This window comes from Panthera leo, chromosome A2, assembly GCF_018350215.1.
Source record: "Panthera leo isolate Ple1 chromosome A2, P.leo_Ple1_pat1.1, whole genome shotgun sequence".
NCBI classification, from domain to species: Eukaryota; Metazoa; Chordata; class Mammalia; order Carnivora; family Felidae; genus Panthera; species Panthera leo.
The window spans coordinates 62,267,178-62,288,546 of NC_056680.1; the positions used below are offsets into that span (position 1 = coordinate 62,267,178).

General features: G+C 55.3%; 1 protein-coding gene across 1 annotated transcript in view; it reads right to left on the reverse strand.

The window, feature by feature from the left end:
* PKD1L1 (polycystin 1 like 1, transient receptor potential channel interacting) overlaps positions 1–21,369 on the reverse strand; it is a 117,419-nt gene that overhangs the window by 63,404 nt on the left and 32,646 nt on the right. Inside the window, 11 exon segments of the mRNA XM_042913647.1 lie at positions 745–810; positions 1,023–1,358; positions 2,584–2,744; positions 4,817–5,038; positions 7,351–7,532; positions 11,092–11,298; positions 13,394–13,526; positions 14,085–14,324; positions 15,062–15,230; positions 15,654–15,773; positions 17,669–17,842. Of these exon segments, the coding sequence (XP_042769581.1) occupies positions 745–810; positions 1,023–1,358; positions 2,584–2,744; positions 4,817–5,038; positions 7,351–7,532; positions 11,092–11,298; positions 13,394–13,526; positions 14,085–14,324; positions 15,062–15,230; positions 15,654–15,773; positions 17,669–17,842 (2,010 nt within the window).

Here is a 21,369-nt window from a genome sequence, read left to right on the forward strand (position 1 = left end):
TCGTCCGGCCATCCTGCCCACAGTCACGTTGTCCCCTGACCGTCCGGACGTCCTGCCCACAGACACGTCCTCCAATGACCGTCCAGCCATCCTGCCCACAGACGACCAATCCTCCAGTGACCGTGCATCTCTCCACCTGAGAACATACTCACTGTGTGCTGGTGTGCCAGGCACTGTGATCATCTGGCACACGGGTTTGCACTTGCCAGGGAAGCTTCCCTGAAGAGCTAGACTAGAGCAGGACACACAAGGAGACAGCCGCGAGCACCTTGCGCACCTGCTTCAGGCGCAGTGAGGACTCTGCTGGGCTGTCACAGGAGCGGGTGTGATACAAGGTAAGAAGGTGGGACTGTCCCGGAGGAAGGGAACGGAGGCTGACCGGAAAGGAGGAAGCACTCCAAGATGACAAGTGGGTAAGGCGCAAAGGGAGGTGTTTTTGGCAGATGACACTCTGGGGACTGAGGTGTGGGACAGGGGCGGTACCCCCCATGGGCCTGGGGCTTTTGGAAGCGCAGGGAGCCCGAAGAGAAGTAGGTGAGCTGGAAATAAGGATTTGGGGGAGACGGTGCCATGCAGAGGAATCTGGGCTTTTTCCTTCGTCTCTGGGAGCTCTTGGTGGTCGTGATGCCACGGGGCGGGGGGCAATTCTCGATTTCAGAGGTTAGACCCGAGGGGACACAGGGACCCGAGGCGGGGACACAGGGACCCAAGGAGCCCCAGAAAGAGGGAGAAGCACGGACTCACAGTCAGCGGGCTGTCTCCCTCTGGACAGCTCTGCTTCTTGGATATTGCCGTAATAGGCTTCAAAATCTACACGAGAGGAGAAAACCGTAACGTGTCATTTAAAGCCGTAAGACTCTCCTGAAATTAATACCCACCCTCCTGACGCAGCACGTGGGCCGCCCCAGTGTGTTTCTAGAGTCCACATCCTGTCCTTGCGGGTGTCACTGTGTCACCACCACAATGGAGGAGACAGTGGAGTCTGGGCCCGGCCCCGAATATGAGGGGACTGTGGCACTTACCAGAGGGGGAAGGGGACAGGCCCTGGGAGGGCGAACTTCCTCCAGGGGAGCTGGGTCCTGGAGAGCCCTGGTCCTGGGGAGTCACTCCCGGGGCTGCAGTGTCACCCGTGGTGGGAACCCAGTGTCGGCTGACCGTGGGCCCTGAGGAGGGTTTCCCCACGGCTGAAAGGCCGGGCTGGCCCCGGGTCTGTGGCAACGGCTCCTGTGAGAACGGCGCTCCCGTGGTGTGGCACTCCGGCCAGCTCGGCTCCGTGGACGGTGGACTGGACTCTGGTGGCCTGGAAACGGCCCCCAGTCCGGCAGAGCCCAGCAGCCCCACCGTCCTACAAAAGGGAACTTGAACAAACACGGGACAGTGTCAGAAATCTGGAGCAGAAAAGCTATGCGGTTCAAGGTTTACGTGCTGTTGTAACAGACCCAATGCAAATCTGAAAAGGACACGTATGAGAAAATTAGCGGAGCCTGGTTTTCACCGGAGGCAGGCAGTCCAGCTCCTGAGAAGCAGACGCATGGAAGCAGGCCACCAATTTGTCCACGTGTCCCCCTCAGGACCCCGCCTGGCATGGGTCGTCCACGCATGTTTGAGACAATGCGGCCACGTGGACTCTCTCCCGACCCTCACTCACCTGTCAGCGTCTCGGGTCACAGTTCTAACAAGTGCTAGGATAATTTACGAGAAAGGACGAACGCCAAATAAAGAAACATTTCTGAAGACGTAAAAGACGACGTGTCACGGTGGCCAGCTTTTAAGTGCTGCCGTGACACAGCAAGATTCTGTGACAACAAAGACAAGGGATAATCCCCGGCTCTGCTGCAAGATCAACTACCGGGGTCTGTGCCCCAGGTTCCTCTAGTGCGTTCCCCACGGGCTTTGCCTCAGAAACGGTCAACTATCTCGGGGTGTGGGAACGGCTCCGCTGTGAAGAAGTGCACATTGCCCGAGTCTCCATGTCCCTCCAGCTGTGAGGGCAGCCGGGCTCCGAGCTCCGTGTAGGGAAGCTGCGTGCGGCCCCACCAAACGGATCCAAAAGAAGTTACGTGTGGGTCTCTGAGGGCTTGGCACAAGCTTCTGTCATAGGAACAGCCGCGCGCAGCTCAGAAATAAAAGCCCTTCTGTTTGCCATTCACCACCATCTCTCTGATCACGGACACCACTGGTGGGAACCCATGTCCCTCGTGGTTCAAACCCAGCGGCCACAGCACCCGCAGGCCACCTCCCACCCCAGAGTGGGCGTGTTCTCCCGGGATCCCACGTACCCTCACCACCATCCTGGCAGCGCCCGGACCCACCTTCCCCACCCAAGAGAGCCAGGTCTTGGAGAAGCCCCTCTGGGCACAGGGAGCAGAGCTGGGGCGAGACCTGGCCCCAAGGACGGCAGGACCTGGGAGGGACGGGGGCAAGGCATCCCCAAGGGCATAAAGGAGAGGGGCTGGGGGACACGGTCAGCGACAGGCAGGACCAGGGACGCCAGCCCAGACGAGGCAGAGTCTGCACGCCGTTAGAGATCTGTGAATCCCCGCGTCCTGCCCCGCTTAACACACGAAGGGGCAGTGATCTCACCTTCCACACTAGTCCCTTCTGTTGCGTTGACCAGGAAGAGGTCCCAGGAGTAGGACAGCCGGGACACTTGGCCACAGACTTCGCACTCAGCCTGAAGACAAAGTTCCTCATTCCAGTTAACAAAGACGTCTCTAAAGTTGACCCAGGAGATGTGGACGAATCTGTGACGTGCAGACCAGGTTGGAGGTTTTAGGGAAAGGACTGGGTGCTTCTGTGGTCTTGTTCAGCCACGTTAAGAAGGTGTCTGTGTCACGGCCAATGGGACTGAGCACCTCCAGGGTGGCTGAGCCCTCACCCAGCTCCACCCATGTGGGCCAGATCCCAGGAGGCAAACACACTGAGCTCAGAGAGGGTGTGCAATTCCTCCAGGTCACACAGCTCAGGACAGAGCCAGGACGGCACTCTGGCCACTCTCTCCGCAGGAGGGATGCCCCCTGAGTGTTCTCTTCACGTTGGGGCTCCGCCCCCAGTGGCTGAGGACATTCTGCATTCTCACACGGCCTCGGGTGCTCCAGGGGACACTGCATCCATGCCCTTAGCCTTGCTCCCTGCAGTCTGCTGGGCCCCACACGTGAAACCCCACCCAATCTCTCAGGCCTGCAGCCCCGTGGCCCCCCGAATTCCTTCCCCAGGCTCCTTTGCTGACCAGCACTCGCCAACACATGCACTGAGGAACGCAGTTCCTTAGGCGGTATGGGTGGTCAGGGTTTGCCGCCGCGGGCCTGATTCGATGGGTTTCTGTCCTGTGGGACTCAGGGGCCTCGGCAGGCCAAGGTAGAGAGACCCCCCCACCAACCTCCTGGAGCATGTGTGCGGTGCAGGTGTTCCCCCCGTGTCAGACCGCGGCCCCCCCCAGCACAGGAGGTCCGGGTGGAGGGAGCACAGCACACGGGGCCACGCAGGCTCCTCGAGGGGCCTCAGGCCAGGCTGTCCCTATGTGTGCACGTAAGTGTGTCTGCGTGTAAGTGGTCACGCCTCTCTCCACGCACCACGTGCGCGTGCCTGTTGGGTAGGGACGGGCCAGACGCGGGAGGCCCGTCTGGCCCCGGACCTCGCAGAGACAGGGTCCACAGGGGCCCAGATAATGCCTGACAGGACTGATAGACATCCACCTTTAGAACATGGTGAGTATCTTCAAATAAATTCTTTATCTTATGAGTAACAGAATTATATAGTACATTGTATTTTTTTAAAAAGGGCCTAATTTATTAGTATAATTATTTAAACGATGGCCCAAGGCTTGTAGCCCTGTACTGGCATTCCTTCACTTAAAAAAAATTTTTTTTAAGTAGGCTCCACACCCAGTGTGGGGCTTGAACTCACGACCCGGAGATCAAGAGTCACATGCTCCACTGACTGAGCCAGCAGGGCACCTCCATTCCTTCACCTTTAACACACATCACGACTCAAAACCGATGCAGGCAGTCTGGGTCTGTATGGACCTTGGAGAAGTGTCCACTCTGTCTGCTGAGACTTGTTTCTCATGGCTTCAAACCTGAACCCCTGGGGCGGGGGGGGCTCCATCACGGTGGTCTGCCCGACCTTGGTACCACATCTCACGTCCTCTCCTTTGCATTGGTCCTGCCAGGCACGGCCAATTTGCTTCCTCCTCCAGGAAGCCTTCCAGAACCAGCTACCCACACTTCTAACTACACATGTTTTCAACATGACGACGGCAACTGCCTAGACCCGTTGCAGGGTCCATGTACGGAAGCGGTCCTGCTCGCCTGAGTCCTTGCGGACGTCCCCCTTGCCCCCAGCCCGCTCCTTGGGACCTAGCTCCCCAGGGGAAGTCTGAAGCAGCAGCAGGGCACGCCAGCCTGCATGGTGCTGGCGCTGAGTGGGGCCCTCACTCAGGTGCTAGTCTGGCCTCTGTGGTCACAGTATTTCTCTGCTCCTTCCACCTGCACCGCCTCCACGCTGCCATCTGGCCCAGCTCGGCGACGCCTGGAAGGCCCTGGGCAGAGGCCCTGAGATGCCTTAGCCCTTTCCAGGCTTGGCCTCAGGCCCCGGACACAGGAGCCCTCCCACTTGGAGCCCCCAGGTGCCAGCATGAGCCCAGCAGGCTCTGCCCTGGGGCCAGAGGACCGCGGATTCCCCCAGCCCTCCCTGGTCAGCCCCTTTCTCCTGTGGGCCCGGCTCCTGCATGCAGTGGCTCCCACACCCATAGGGCAGAGCACGGAAGGGTGCACCCCTTGGATCTGCAGTGCAGGGAGCACAGGACAGGACGCACCTGAGTGCCGAGTCAGGGCGAGGGGACAGGAACACCTGTGCCTCTGAAGAGTTCCGGCCACCGCTGGACACCATCAGTGTCACGAGAAACTGGTCATAGCTGTTGCTCAGAGAGTCCGCAGGAAACGAAAGGGTGGGAGCCCCGGCGTCCAGGCTGTGTGGAGAGGAGGCGGAGAAGCAGGGGTGCCCAGGGGCGCTGGCTGCGGTGCACTTCCAGTGATACCTGCGGGACGCCACCATGGGGCTGAATGCACCTGCTCTGGCCTGTCAGGTGACCACCCTGGGGTCACTCAGTGGGCTTTCCTGGGGCCCCAGGGGAGCAGCTGGGCAGGGAGCTGTGAGGTTGCGCTTATGCTCTGAGGCAGGGAGGGTGGGGGTGTCCAAAGCGGGAGCAGTACCGCCAGGTACCCACCTGGCTTCCTGGGCCAGGACATGAGCACCAGGCACGCTCAGTCCTCTGTACTTGCGACAGTCAGGAAGACAGCCCCAACCCCTGCCTGGGGCAGGTCCTGCCCGGGGGTGGGGGGAGGGGCAGGGACACATGGAGACAAGCAGCGCCCCCCAGGGAGGTGCCGGCCCTGCAGCCGCAGGCTCCCCCCACCCCCCCCGCAGCACCCCCAAATCTGCACTCCTGCTCATACCTTCAAGGTCACTTCCCTCTCTTGGCTGCAGGTAAGCTGGACCCGGATACCCATCCTAACCCTCCCTGTATCCAGAGCCTGTCCAGCTCAGGCCCTTGTGGGAGCGACCCTCCCCGGGGCTCGGCGGGAACAATCCCCGTGACCAGGGGGAGACTCAGCCCGTCTCAGCAAACACACACACTGAGCCCTTGCTTCTGGGTGCCACGTGGGGCTGTCGGGAGGGCACAGCGTGACCAAGACCCCACTGTGTCCTGAGGCCACGGTGCAGGAGGTACACAGCCAGCTGCGTGCTTTGTCCAGAGTGCGTACACATCACCGGCAAGTGAAGGGGCCACCTCTGGCCTCCGCCAAAGCCCATACTTGGACGCAGCAAATGTCTACGCTGGTTATTCACGAACACTCACTGAGGCCCTGCTGGGCGCCAGGCACAGGGGATATGCCAAACCGCAGCCCTGCCCTTCTGGAGGGACTGTTCCAGAGGGAACAGACTGCTGACAGTGACAGCCGGTGAGCGGATATCCGATGTCACGGGGACAAGGCACAGAGTCGGGATGGGACCGTCGTTGCTTCAGATGGGGCCCTCAGAAGCCCCCCGGGTATGTGGTATCTGAGCGCAGACGGAAGGAAGTGGGGTGGGGACAGTCCAGGAGTCAGCTGAGGGAAGATGCGGGAGGCACCCCCACTGCCCCAGTGCTGAGGGCAGGGGGGGAGCATGGAGCAGGAAGAGGACTCGGGGGACAGGTGGCCATAGGCCTGGGGCACGGGGAGTGCTCGGGCAGCGCTGCAGACTTTGGGGCAGGGCTTTGCGAGCTGCGTCCAGCTGCTCCGAGAAGCAGGGCCTGACGGTGGGCAGGGGACAGCCGGGCACCGGTGAGGACGCCCTGTGGGAGGAAGCCGGATGCGGCCCTCACGGCGGACGGGGCCAGTGAGTCTTCCTGACAGACCGGCCACAAAGGGGGAGAAGAGCAGCCGCGGCCACTGAAGGCTTTGGCCTCGGTAACAAGAAGGACCTTCCATCAGCAGACGGGAAGGCCGCAGAGGGCCCGACGGGCGAGGACACAGCCAGCCGGGAGTCCAACGGTGGTCTGGGTGGGGGCTGCACGGACGGTGTCTGTGGAGGGTGCAGCTCGGGGGGAGCGGGGTGCGGACGGTGTCCACATCAGGAAACTGGGTGAGGCCACCAGGGAAGGTGTGTGGACGGTCAAGGGCACCAGGCTTGAGCCGGGGCCTCTAACATTAAGGGATGCGCGAGACTCTGAGATCAAGCTCCCCGAACACCAAAGCAAGAACTTTAGTAATGAAATAACTTATTTGTTGAGGACGGACTGTTTGTGTGAGGTGTGAGCGGGGCCTCGGGAGAGGATTAGATCATGAAGGGGGGGGCCACGAAAAGACTGGTGCGCCTATAACGTGGTCCCCAGGGAGCCCTGGACCCCTTCAACCCTGTGAGGACACAGTGAGGGCGCCAGCTCCGAAAGAGGAAGCAGGTCCCCCCTGGACACGGAGCCAGCTGGTACCCCGGTCCTGGCCTTCCAGCGCCCAGAGGGGACAGAAGGAAACGTGTGGTTTATGGACGACGCAGGCCGGGGTGGTTTGTTACAGCAGCCGGAACGGATTGAGGCAGTATTTCAACTTCCATTTTCTAAAACACCAACTCACAAAGCTGCTCATGTGTTTAGTTCCACACCTTCCCTAAATCCCTTACGTTACGATCCCGAGTGAAACGTCAGTTCAACTAACAAGAGTGGAGGCACTTAAGTTGTTTGAATGACGAGGCAGGATTTACGGCCACCTCTCCCAACGTTTCTGGGCCTGGGTTTGGAGAAGGCGATGGGTGGGGGGAGGGGAGGGAGGCCGTGCCCAGCCCAGATGGTCACACAGCCCCCGGGCTCACCTGAGAACGGCTCCAGGACTGTCTGGGTCATAGGACTGGGATCCCCTGAGGACGATGATGGACGAGGGGGCTCTGGAGATGAACAGGTGCGTGCCCTCGGAGATGACGCTCACGGGGGCCCGGGCTCGCACCTCCACCCCCACACGGTAGCTGCTGTGCACGACGCTGCCTTCCACCTGAACCTGGAACACCGCCGACAAGGGGGCATCACCCGGGGGACTGGGCAGGACGACCTCCGGGGTGGACGCTCCTCTGACTCTGGAAGGAAACTGGGGCATCTAAATGCGCCGCTGGCTCCAACAGCGGCTCCGAGCGCTGCACCAAGAGGGTCTGTTATTTCCAACCCCAGCCAGTCACCTTCGCCAGGCAAACAGCCTACTGTGTGCCCGGTGGAAGCAGAGTGGCTGAAGCCGGTGAGGATGGGGGCATTCGCTCACTGCATCTGGAGGGCACACGGAGCTGGGGACAGAGCAACACCGTCAGTAACATGGCCCTGTCTGCTCACAGTCCAGATGCCAAACCTACTCCACAGACAGGGAGTCTGTCCATCTGTCCGTGGTCTTGGACGGCACTGGAGACTTCCTTCAAACTACATTTCTACCCCCATGTGATCGATGCTCTTGAAGCAAATAAATGAACTTTGAGACAAATACTCTTCAACTCAAGAATATGGAACAGTTTATGAAGAAGGCATTTGCAAGGGTTCTTTTAGAAGTTTGATGCAACTTTAAAAACAAATAGAGCCTAACACCCACTGTTCTTTTCACGGGTCCTGGCTGGGTCCTCCGTGACTTTCTCCAAAAACGTACCCACGATCGCTGCTGGCGGTTCTCCCGAGAGCGGGCCTGAGGGCGATGCACCGTCTCTGATTACACTCCAATCTGCCTGCCCAGCTCCTCCCGCCCAAGAAGCCAACAGGAACGTCCAGAGATGGGGACCCCGTCCCCCAGGGTGGGGGACCCCGTCAGGACAGTGACGGCAGGAGGTCTGGACATCTGAGGGAGTGGCCCCCGAAGGCGAAGTGATGACACGAGCTCGGATCTCAGCAAAAGCATCTTCTCAAGTCGGGTCGCCACGACTCGGACAAAGATACATCCATAGCCCACTCAACGCCAATGACACAGCTGATGAGTGAGTGTGTCAACCAGCGGAGCCATTGAGCGCCGAGGCGTGGGCCGCAACCATGACCCTTCCCACGTGAACAGGCGAGGGCACCTGTGACCCCACTGTCCGGATCTCGGGGAAAAGGGACTCTCAAGTGCTGGATGCATGAAGTTACCAGCATTGGGCCTCATCAATCATTTCGCTGCCCATCTTTGTGCACCTTATCCAACGGCACACACTAGCTCAGAGCTGCAGGATGGAAAGGGAACCCATGGCCACACGGCCCTGTCCGCTTCTCTTTTTGCCAGGTCACAGAGCACTGACTCGTGACCTTACACAGTATGAACCAGCCTCTGCATGAATGGCTGTTTCTAACCACACTGACAATGGTACTTGTAATCTGCAGGGTTCGGAGCCACACCACAGGGAGATGGGCATCCGTGCCAGGCCTCTCGGGCAGGGGGCCAGACCGCCTGTCTTGGGAATTCTCCTCCACCCCATTCGTGCCCAGCTGGAACACGGGGTGGTTAGGCTGGTCACACGGTCCACACCATGACCGCACTGGGTCTGCTCTGGGCCACGTCTGTCCAGCTGAAATCTGCCCTTCTGGCAGTCACTTCCCCAAGAACCTCAGTGACAAGGAGACCCCCAAGACTGGTCACAGAACAGGAACGCCTGCTTGGTCTTGTCAATGTGATGACGGACAGTAAAGATTTTAAGCCACGTTAAACCAAGAAAAAATATAGACCGTTTCAGGAACAAGTGATTTCGAGAATATAATGGGGGTGCCTTGGGTGGCTCAGTCGGTTGAGTTGACTTTGGCTCAGGTCGTGATCTCATGGTTCAGTTCAGGAGTTCGAGCCCCGTGTCAGGCTCTGTGCTGACAGCTCAGAGCCTGCAGCCTGTTTCAGATTCTGTGTCTCCCTCTCTCTCTCTGCCCCCTCCCCTGCTTGTGCTCTGTCTCTCAAAAATAAACAAACATTAAAAAAAAACATTAAAAAAATAAAATAATAACTGGGGCACCTGGATGGCTCAGTCAGTTAAGCATCCCACTTTGGCTCAGGTCATGATCTCACGCCTCATGGGATTAATCCCCATATCAGGCTCTGTGCTGACAGCTCAGAGCCTGGAGCCCGCTTTGGATTTTGTGTCTCCCTCTCTCCCTGCCCTCCCCTACTTGTGCTCTGCCTCTCTCTCTCTCTCTCAAAAATAAACATTTAAAAACAGGGAGTATTACTAATAAAACATTTCTACTATTTAAAAATTAACAGATCCTTATGATGCTTATTATAGACATACCAAACCTTGTCTCGTTTTCAGGCTCCTTCACCTGTTCCATTCCCAAAACAAAAGGGCTGCCTGCTGGGGCTCCTCCCTCCTGCTCCTGTCCTCGCTGCTCAGAAAGTGTCCCAAATGGACACTCTGCTCTCCTGAGGGAAATGGGGAGCAGTCTCACTGTCCTCCATGCACTCGGTCTTAACCTTTGCGTTTTCCATTTCACTTGTGCGAGTAATCACGAGGGTAGGTGAACCCTCGTGGGTTTTACTGGCCGTAAACCCACCTGCAGTCACCTGTTCTGCCTTTCTGCCCACGGCCACTGTGCCATTTCAGCCTCCCCTTGCCTCTGAGTTCACCATTAGAGCACTCCAGAGTCATGGAATGTTCCAGAGAGTATTCAGTAGTGAAGTCCCATCCTTCAGTCTACTCCCAACTCTTCCCTAATTAATACTTCTGAAGTAAAGTGTGGTTCCCACTCCACTGCCTCTGACCCTTCCTGTGGCCTTCGTCTGCAACGGTGCTACTGTGGCCGTCACCCGGCCCTTGGGGAGGGGTCCAGGGCACGGTGGGACGAGCACAGATGTGGCAAGGAAGCAACTGGAAATCCTGATCGCGGTGTAATGCTGCTGAGACACGCAAGCACATGTCACTGCTCCCAGTGTGTGTGCTGGTGTCCCCAGGGACCTGAGGGACCCACGCTGGTCACCACGCATAGGGCAGACCCTCATGTCCCAGATGAAGGAACAAAGCCCCCTCCCTATGGAGCTGGGGCGGCACCGGTGGTCTCCAGTCCAGCCTTTACACCTGCCAGGCAGACCCCAGACCCCTCACCAGGTCTGTTCCCCACTTGCCCTGCCAGCCTGTGCCCCCTCGCGAGCCCTAGTCTCCTTCAGGTTCTTGGCCCCGGCTGCTGCCTCCCACGTCCTGTGCCCCATGAAGCCAACTCTCCTAGAAGAGACCACGACCTACTGTCACCATTTTTCCAGCCAAACGCAGCAAATGTCAGCACCAGCCTGGTCACCAGGGTCCCCTGGTGGCCCTGCTCTCTGACTAACATGCCCTCCCTTCCCAGGCAGCGGGCCCCTTGATGACACAAATACACCTTTAACATCCCGGGACTACCTTGGTGACATGGTCAAAGCAGGTGAACAGGAAGCTTTTGCTAAACAAATAAGGAGATTTTCACGATTACTCTGTCCGCATTTGGACATAAAATGTGTTAAAGGAATCAAGCACTTCTCGAGATCCCAGCCACACCTGTTGTGACAGCCCTCTTTTTCTTGGACAGAGCAGGCTGGGGTAACAGAGGCTGGGGTCCTGTTCGGAGGCTGGTGGAAAGCACGCTGGCCAGTCACCCACCTTGGCAAGAGCGGTGTAGTTCCCAGGCTGTAGGAAGTAGCCGGGGACAGTGAGGGTCTGCCTGTGAGTGCTGACAGCAGGGGGCAGGGGCACCCGTGCCCCCTCAGAGTTCCAGAAGGTCCAGGTGTAGGAGAGGCCTTGGGAGATGTCACAGAGGATCGCAGACTCAAACGTCACACCCAGGTTCACGGGCTGAGATCTCCACACCTGCGGGTTAAAGAGAAAAGAGCTCGAAAGGTCCATTATGCCTGACGCCACAGAGAAGCGTCAAAACTTACTCTCAACATCGGGCACCAGTGACCCTCTTGCATAATCACAGGATGGGCCCCTTATAGCTGGAATACAAAACACTGAAACAAATACACATTCCTCCTGCAGACAAAATCATGAGTCAATATACAAAAACAAGAAAGAATATGTGAATATTTACACTTATATACCCATGAGAGGAAAAATCCTTCTAAGATTAATGGGAAAATATGAAAGGGAAAAGGTGAATAGATCTGATTCCATAGAAATTTAAACTTCTGAACAGTCAAGTATAGTTTCAAAAAGATATCCACATAGAAAAGAAACACACGGGTAAAATACATGAAAGTTAGTATTATTTAAAACTTTTTTATGTTTATTTATTTTTGAGAGAGACACAGTGACAGAGTGTGAGTGGGGGAGGGACAGAGAGAGAGGGAGGTACAGAATCTGAAGCAGGCTCCAGGCTCCGAGCTCCAAGCTGTCAGCACAGAGCCGGGGACGGGGCTCGAACCCACGAACTGAGAGATCAAGGCCTGAGCTGAAGTTGGACACTTAACCACTGAGCCCCCCAGGCGCCCCAGTATTGTTAAAAATCAAGAAATATTAGGGGTGCCTGGTGGCTCAGTGGGTTAAGCGTCTGTTTTCTCATCTTAGCCCAGGTCATGATCTCACAGCTCGTGAGTTCGAGCCCTGCGTCAGGCTCTGAGCTGACAGTGAGGGGCCTGCTTGGGATTTTCTTTCTCCCTCTCTCCCTCTTTGCCCCTCCTCCACGTGTGTACACTCTGTCTCTCTCTAAAACAAATTTAAAAAGAAAGAAACTGGTATTTATTAAAATTGGAATGTGACTTTTGACGTTAAGTGTGTCCAGTGACAGTGGCATTCTCCTGATGCATTTCAGATGATTTCCCGTTTTTCTTTACACTCTTAGAAAATGTGTATGAGACAAAAAAACTATGAAGAAAAAACGGACTCGTCAATGTTGTTTTATTTTAAAAATGAAAAAAACTTGAGTACTCTTTTTTGTGGAAAACAACCCCAGGAGGTGCCTGGCTGGCTCAGTCAGTAGAATGTGCCACTCTTGATCTCAGGGTTGTGAGTTCGAGCCCTCGCTGGGTGTAGAGCTTACTTAGAAAACAAAAAAAGAAGAGAAGCCCAGATCACACAGCCAATACACAGTTTGAGCCACATGGCGTGGAGTCAACTTGACCATGTTTAACCAGGGAAAAAACCCATTTGGTGGCTCAACCCAAGAGCAGAGTCAGGATTTAAGCGCAGACCCCTCTCCCCTGATTCCAGGGGGACCCATACTCCTCATGGCCATGTTAGGAGTACCCCCTGACCTTCTGTCCGTCTCCCCGACCCAGAGAGCCCACTGCCCGTGCAGACTGATGACCTTGTAGGCACATGCTGGCCTCATGGGGGCATGGGTCTCACTTGTAAGGGACCGTCACTGTCCCACAGGGCCCACATGGCCAGGAACCACCCGGGCCTTGCCCGAGGGACTGTGTGCCCCCCGATCCCCACTGCCTCATCTGGGGTAGGAGGTCCCCAACCCAAGACCCCGGTCAGCAGCCCATCAACGGCCTCTGATGCCGGAAAACCACGGGACACATTCGGGCAAATGCAGCCGAGTCCCAGGCTTTCACTCCGTGTGTCACTGGACACTTCTGCCCTGAAAGGGGAAATTCGCTCCACATGAGAGGCCTCAAAGGAACAAAAGGAATAAAAAGTGGCCCTACTTTTCCTAACCTGTAGTAGGTGCTCAGGAAAGGGCTGGCTGACACCGTGTGTACCCGAACATCCCCTTCTCCTGACAACACTTCCGTGCTTTGCACCAGCAATTTCTGGAAAGCTTCTCAGAGCCAGTGGCTCTGAGCACCAGAGGAAGAGGGGAGAATGAAGGCCCAATCAGCCCGGAAGGAGGACCCTTAGGCCTGGCTCTGGGTGCTCAGAGGCCCTCAGAAGCGCCGCCTCGCGTCCGGCATGGAGGGCTGGCTGCACAGAGCCTCCCTTTACTGCCCCAAGTGCCATCGTTCCAGCCCAGCCCTACCTGCACCTTCCCCGGCCCCATGTTCTTCACCGGGGGCGGCTGGCAGGGCTCACGCACGATGAAAAGTTGCTTTCTCAGGGAGGCGGTGCTGACATCATTGAAGGCGAGGACCTGGACGATAAACTCCCCTTCCCTGGAAGGGCCACAACACACAGGAATGAAGAGACTGAGCCCGTCCGTCTGTTCCTCCTCCTCCGGGACACCCTCCATCGGAGTGAGTGTAGGACTCCGAGCCGGGAGGCTCAGACCCAGACCCGGGTGGCCCGTGCCTCATCTACTCCTAACCTTGAACGTGGCTTCCCGTGGGCATGTCCACCTCCCCAGGCAGGCCTAGCTGTGCGTGGATCTCCAGAATGCCTCATGCCAGGTAAACAGTGGGTGCTCAATAAATACCGAATGAAAGGACACAGCCCAAGCACCTCAGGATGACAGAGAGGCCCTTCGCAGTCTTCTGAGCCCCTTCTACCCGCGTCAGGCCCCCACCCCTCGTCCCACTGCCCTCTCCGTGCCTCCTGGGGCTGAGAACGTCCGTCTTCCTCCTGCCGTCCCCAGACCGGGAGCTCCCGGGGAGCAGCTGGGTTTACATGTCACTCTTCAGTATATGCCAACGGCATGCGTTGCAGGGTCGGTTAGGAGACCCTTACGTGCCGGCCGCCGCGTGCAGGGCCCTGCCTGCGCCTGAGCCCCTCACCTGCTGTAGCTGTGGCTGGCAGAGCTGCCCCCCGGGCCCACGGCGCCGTCCCCGAAGTCCCACAGGAAAGCGACATCGCTGCCGAAGTTGAGTCTGCACTCAAAGGTCACGCTGGTGTTGAGCAGAGCCGAGGACGGGGATGCAAGCCGATTGGCGACGATTCTCCTCTGCACCCTGATACGGTGGGGCTCCGAGGCCACCCTGCCCAGCCTGCTGGAAGCCTGCACCGTCACGCTGTACCTGGGGGGGGGGGGCGGCGGGGACCGAGGAGGGGGCAGGTAGGGCAGGGGGAGACAGGAACAGGTCAGGGGCAGAGAACCCCGCCTCACTGCCCGAGAAAGGTGGGGGTGGGCACGGTCCTCCACAGGGCTTTCCCACTTACTGGGGGGTCACCCCTCGGTCATTAGTTCAGTCACCTCCAGAGTGGGGGGGGGAAGGTCAAGCACTGGGACCCCTCCTTGGAGGGAGAATTTACCCAGGTGGGGGAGATGGGATCTGAACCCAGGAAAGTTTGGTTCCAAAGCCCCACACATGCCCCTGGTGCAAGCAGGAAGGAAGGAGCCTCTTCTTTAAATTCACATTTGAGGGGCGCCTGGGGGCCCAGTCAGTTCAGCGTCCAAGCCTCTGACTTCGGCTCAGGTCATGATCTCACAGCTCATGGGATTGAGCCCTGAATCGGGCTCTGTGCTGACAGCTCAGAGCCTGCTTAGAATTCTCTCTCTCTCTCTCTCTCTCTCTCTCTCTCTCTCTTTCAGTCTCTGCCCCTCTCCCGCTCACACTCTTTCCCAAAATAAATACACTTAAAGAAATCAAAGTTATAAAATGAAAAAATAAACAAATGTACATTTGAAGTCCCATTCGCGGACGCACCAGCGGCACTAAGTGTGAATGTAGCTCGAGGTCGTGGCGGGGAGATCTGTACACTGAGCTATGGCCACACTGCCAGCAACCACCCCTCGTGATGCCCATTTACTGACCACTGGGGGATGCGGAGTCTTTTCCTAACGCTCCTGGAAGTTGTCCTCACGGGTGGGCCTTCTCCGAAATACCACAGGAACTCCAGGGGGACCGTCTCCTTGGTCACAGCCAGAAAGGTGATGTCGGTGTCGGTGGCAAACACGGTTCCGTTAGTGTAGACAGAGACGGCTGTGTACGTGAGGGAGGTACGGATGCTTCGGGCCATCCAGGGACCCCAGCCTCCTCACCTCCCACACAGTTGGGAGGGAAGGCAGGATCCTGAGCCCGCTGACACACAGGCGGCCCCAGTGCAAAGGCCAGCAAAGTCCTAAAGTGACGGGGCCGATTCCCTGTGAAATCTCCTGGAAAGCATCTGGTACGGGGTCAGGGGCTCCCAGAGGATTCTGCACCATAACCCACCCTGTACCTTCAGGCTGAAGCCTCGAGGTAGGTGGTTTCTAGAAAGCCCTACAACAAACTACAAGGAAACACAGAGCTAGTTCAAGGGCAAAAGAAAATCTCAGCAGAGCTAATCATGGAAACTGGCATTGCCCGGGGCCCTCGGTGATCCCGACTGACTCTGACAAGTCTAGAATCAGAAAGGGAACATACGCTGCATCTGGAACCGAACAGTCACGGGTTTCCACGCCTGGCCGCCGCCCGCTGGTGTCCGAGAAGTGAAGGACACGTTCCACGAGGGCCCAGTTGGAAAACGATGTGTGACGACAGTGCCTACGCGGGAAAACATAAAACAGAAAACGTGGTGACGATCTTAAAAATCCACTCCTCTGTCTCAAGCAACAGATGGTCCCCAGTTTCCATTTTTTACTCTCTCTCTCTGAATCCCAGTGGATTTCAAAATTCTGAAGCCCGAGGTTTGGAATCAGACAAGCCTGCGGAACGTGAACCCTGTCACAAAATGTTTTTCGTGGGAATCCTGTGTTTTCTCTTCTCCCCCAGGAACTGGCTGGTGTGGCAGTAACTGTTAATTCCTTTGCTGGATGGCCTCATCTTTAAAGGGCCTCCCCGGTGCGCACCAAGGAGTGTCTTACTTCACAAGGGCTCCTAACAGGGTCAGGTGGGGGCAAGCTTTTAACCCCTCGGACACGCAATGCAAAGGGCTGCACACACATGATATGTGCACACGCGCGTGTGTGCGTGTACGGGGAGGGCAGGCACCGCACATGGTGTCAGGGTCCAGAGCAGGACCATCACGTCTGGGCACACTGGTCTGCTGGGACAGGAGGAGAGGAGACGGGTCTTTGTTCTCAGGGACTGGTGTTCTGTGCAGCTCTTCTCTTCACGGAGACAAAATCCTCTTTTATAGCAACGGTAACGTGCAGTGGGTATTTTGTTCTTCATCAATGCTCTAGAATATTTTTTTAACGTTTATTTATTTTTGAGAGGCAGAGCGTGAGCAGGGTGGGGGCAGAGAGAGAGGAGACACAGAATCTGAAACGGGCTCCAGGCTCTGCACGGACAGCAGCGAGCCTGACATGAGGCTCAAACTCGTGAACCGTGAGGTCATGACCTGAGCCGAAGTCGGACGTTCAACTGACTGAGCCACCCAGGTGCCCCAGTGTTTTAGAATTTCTGAAAAATAAATATCTCATGTCTAAGAGTGACAGCATCTCACTGACCACACCTACAACTCAGTTCTGACCAGGACACAGTCACCAGCCGGGAAGAGGAACCACGACATACGAATCCGCACGAGACTACTCGGGTGGTCCATCTGTGCCGGGTCTCCCGATCCCAACTCCCAGTGCAGACCCCAAGGGCACAGACTAAAATCCCTCCTCCCTGTGTTTTGTGACATCCTGGACAGAGAGGCACTCACGGGGCTAAGTGTATAGAGAGTGTGCGGTCGGTGTGTAAGACCCCATGAGTATCATCCGGACACGTCCTCGCTGGCCTCTCCTTTTCCCTGCTTCCGGGAAACATAACCCATAATTCCATCCCCTGAGGCTGAGTATCTCCGACGGGTGCCCACACTCGCCCACGACTCTTCTTCCCACGTGTTGCTGATATTTGGCTGGGATCCTCCACTCCCACTCCACCAGCCTCCAAGCCGGGTCCCTTACAACACTGAGCGCCAAGGGAGCCCCCGCCGGCGGCCGTGGGCCCGATGTGAGCGAAGCAGGAGGAGAGCGCCTGGCACCCTGTGAGCATTCAGCCGTCTGCAGCACCCGTCGGGCCTACTCTCTGTGCGCTGACTCACTGCCACGCTGTCAGCCCCAAATGCTCTCCCCGCACCCGTTACCTCGCGGCAGACCCACTCCTCAAGGCCCATCGTGGACTGCTTAACCTGCAGGTGCACACGATCCCTCCCGAAACCTCCCAGACCCTGGCCGTGCCCTTGGGGACGCAGCTCCGTGTCCTGGCTCCTGTTTTGCAGACGCAGACCTCCATGCGTTTACTAGACTGTGAATCCCGAGACAAGGACTCTGGACGCACCCCTCAGAGCACAGTACTGTGCAATCAGTGCTTGCTGAGCGAGGCGCAGTGAGGCAGGAGCGCGTGTCTGGATGGGAGTGGCTATGCCCTGCACCGTACAACGCCAGCACAGAGGCTCGCCGCGTCCAGAGTGGAGGGCGGGAGGTTCAGACCCCGGGTGCAGCTCTTACTTTTCTGATCCGTGAGGGAGTCCGTGAGGACAAGAAGCCCGTCCTTGTGGATGCTGCTGGAGTTCATGGACACAGACACGGTCGCAGGGCCGATGTCCACATAATAGGGGCCGAGCTCCTTTTCAGTTCCACGGAACTCACTGTGAATAACTGCCTTGAGCATATAGACTCCTTCTGGAAAAAGGAAGAAGAATGACCACTAAATGAACCATTAAAAATATGTGCAACATCAAACCTGCGTGGAAGGGCAGTGACGGTGATGACACTGGGAACCGACACAGCAGAGGCGACTTTCTCTTTCAGGAGGGCCACATCGTGGGCACGGGACATCATGCAGGCGGGCCACGTCGTGGGCATGGGACACTCCACAGGGCCCTGTGTGGGTTTTAGTGCTCCGCTGTGGTGAAAGTCTTAATAATTTTCATTAACAAAGGGCTCTGCATTTGCATTTTGCCCTGGGCCCCGGGAGTTCTGCTGTGGTACACATTCACAAGGATGGAGACAGACCCTGGTCACCCCACCACTAGGCAAAACAATACAGTGGTTGTGAATATCACAAGCACAGACAAGCACACGCAGCACACAACTGCCCTCTAATGAAGTGGGGCAGGGGGGTGGCGCTGAGCTGGCTGGCAGGCGGGAGACCACTGAGCACATAAAACACTCTACAAAAGTTAAGACGGGGAGCCCCTGGGTGGCTCGGTCAGTTGAGTATCCGACTCTTGCTGTCAGCTCAGGTCATGATCTCACCGTTCATGAGTTCGAGCCCCGCATAGGGCTCTGTGCTGACGGCTCGGAGCCTGCTTGGGATTCTCCCTCTCTCTCTCTCTGCCCCTCCCCCACTCCCACTGTCTCTCCAAATAAATAAATATGTATTTGTTTAATCTTTCCGGGGGCACTTGCGTGACTCAGTCAGCAGAGCGTCCGACTTCAAATCAGATCATGATCTTCCCATTTGTGGGTTCGAGCCCCACTTTGGGCTCCCTGCTGTCAGCACAGAGCCTGGTTCAGATCCTCTGTCCCACTCTCTCTCTCTGTCCCTCCCCAACCTGTGCTCTCTTTTTCAAAATTAAACAATAATAAAAAAAATTTATTAAAAAAAAGCAGAAATTAATAAACTTAGGGGAGGAATGTAATTAATGAAATTCAAAGACTGGGCCTTTAAATAAACCAATGAAACTGTGCCTGACCCAATCAAGGACGAGGAGAAAGCATAACCCAGAAATAAGACGCGGCAGAAGGAGACACCCATGAACACTGATGAAACGTAAGGAGCCGTTACCGCCCACTTGGCTCACTTCGTGCAAATACACGCGACAACCGGGGTTCAGTGGATGCTTTCCCAAGAAAATGTAACTTAAAAAAACTAACTGCAACAGAAATAGAAAACTTCAACAGTAAAAATAAACTCTTTCATTTATTTTTTTAAGTTGATTTATATATCCTGAGGGGGAGGGAGGGGCAGAGACAGAGAGACAGAGAGAGAGTCCCAAGCAGGCTCCATGCTGTCAGCGCAGAGCCCAACATGGGGCTGGATCCCATGAATGGTGAGATCATAACCTGAGCTGAAATCAAGAGTTGGATGCTCAACTGACTGAGCCACCCAGGAGCCCAAAAATAAAATCTTAAAAAAAAAAAGAAAGGTTGCGGGGGATCGGGGGGTGCACCTGCTTGTCTCAGTCAGTGGAGCATGCAACCCTTGATCGCAGGATCATGAGTCTGGTCACCATGTTGGGTGTAGAGATTACGTAAAAATAAATTTTAATTAAAAAAATTTTTTTTTATTTTTACATTTATTTATTTTTGAAAGACAGAGTGAGGCAGAGCGCAAGTGGAGGAGGGGCAGAGAGAGAAGGAGACACAGAATCTGAAACAGGCTCCAGGCTCTGAGCTGTCAGCACAGGGCCCGACACAGGGCTCGAACTCACGAACTGTGAGATCATGACCTGAGCTGAAGTCGGATGCTCAACTGACTGAGCCACCCAGGTGCCCCCGTAAAAATAAAATTTAAAAAAAACAGAAGAAGAAAACATCTCAACAGATGAATTCCCACAGATAAAATAGAAGAAGGTGGCATAGAAGAAATGGAGGCAATTAACATCTATATGCGTGTGTATGTATCAGTCTCACAGAGTTATCAAAAATTCTCCAAAACAGAATAATGATTTCCAAAGCTATTTAAACCATATCAAGACCAACAAAATAAAGAAAACCTCCACACAACATCGATACCCCAAATTCAAAACAACCACACAAAACTTAGTGACTACAGACGAGTCCCATGTCATTACCAGAGGAAGAAACATAACTAAAATGTCGGGAAACTGAATTCAGCAGCATGAAGAACAGTACCCCCAAATCCAGTGGGTTTTCCCTCCTAGGAATTCCAGGGTGATTCAGTATTAAGATGTTGGTTAGCAGCACCTGGGGGGGGCCCAGTCTGTTGAGCGTCCGACTTCGGCTCAGGTCATGATCTCACAGCTTGTGTGTCAGGCTCTGTGCTGACAGCTCGGAGCCACGAACCTGCTTCAGGTTCTGTGTCTCCCTCTCTCTCTCTCTCTCTGCCCCTCCCCTGCTCATGCTCTGTCTCTCTCTCTCTCTGTCAAAAATAAATAAACGTTAAAAACAATAAAAAATAGAAAGATGTTGGTTAATATTTACAGCTCTAAAGAGGCAGGAAAGAAATCATAAGATCAGCTCCACAGATATTGAAAAGGGTGTCACAAGTTGGATGACTCTTGATTTTATTTCATTTTTTTTTTAGTAGGCTCTAAGCCCAAAATGAGGCTTGAACTCACGACCCCATGATCAAGAGTCACATCCTCCACCAAATGAGCCAGCCAGGTGCCCCATGGCTCTTGACATTAAAAAAAAGTCCTTGATAGGAACCCTCTTCCACTGTTGGTGGGAACGCAAACTGGTGCAGCCACTGTGGAAAACGGTATGGAGCTTCCTCAAAAAATTATAAATAGAACTACACTATGATGGAGCATTTGCACTACTAGGTGTTTACCCAAAGAATACAAGAATACTAATCCAAAGGGATACACACACTCCTATGCTTACTGCAGCATTTTCACAACAGCCAAACTACAGAAACAGCCCAAGCGTCCATCAGCAGGTGAATGAACAGATGTGGTACATATATACAATGAGATATTATTCAGCCATAAAACAAAATGAAATCTTGCCATTTGCAATGATGTGGCTGGAACTAGACAGTATTATGCTAACCCAAATAAGCCAGTCAGAGAAAGACAAATATGGTTTCACTTATATGTAGAATTCAGGAAACAAAACGAATGAACAAAGGAAAAAAGAGAGAGGCAAATCAAGAAACAGACTCTTAACCAAAGAGAACACACTGATGGTCACCAGAAGGGAGGAGGGCGGGGGAAACAGGTTTTGGGGATGAAGGAGGGCACTTGGGCGATGCATGGATGTGCTGAATCACTATGTTGTACACCTGAAACTAACATAACACGGGTATTCAACTCCTAGCTGGAATTTGAAATTAAAAAAATTTTAAAGTCCTTGATAAAAGAGCAAAGATGAAAATTTCCTTAACATTTGATAAGTTACATCGGTCCCAAGTCTGGCACCCAGTTTAACAAACGACACTAAAAGCATCTCGCAACAAAGATGCCGCCATCCTCTCCCTTCAGGCCCCCTGTTCAGGAAGTCCCAGCCAAGGTGATTAA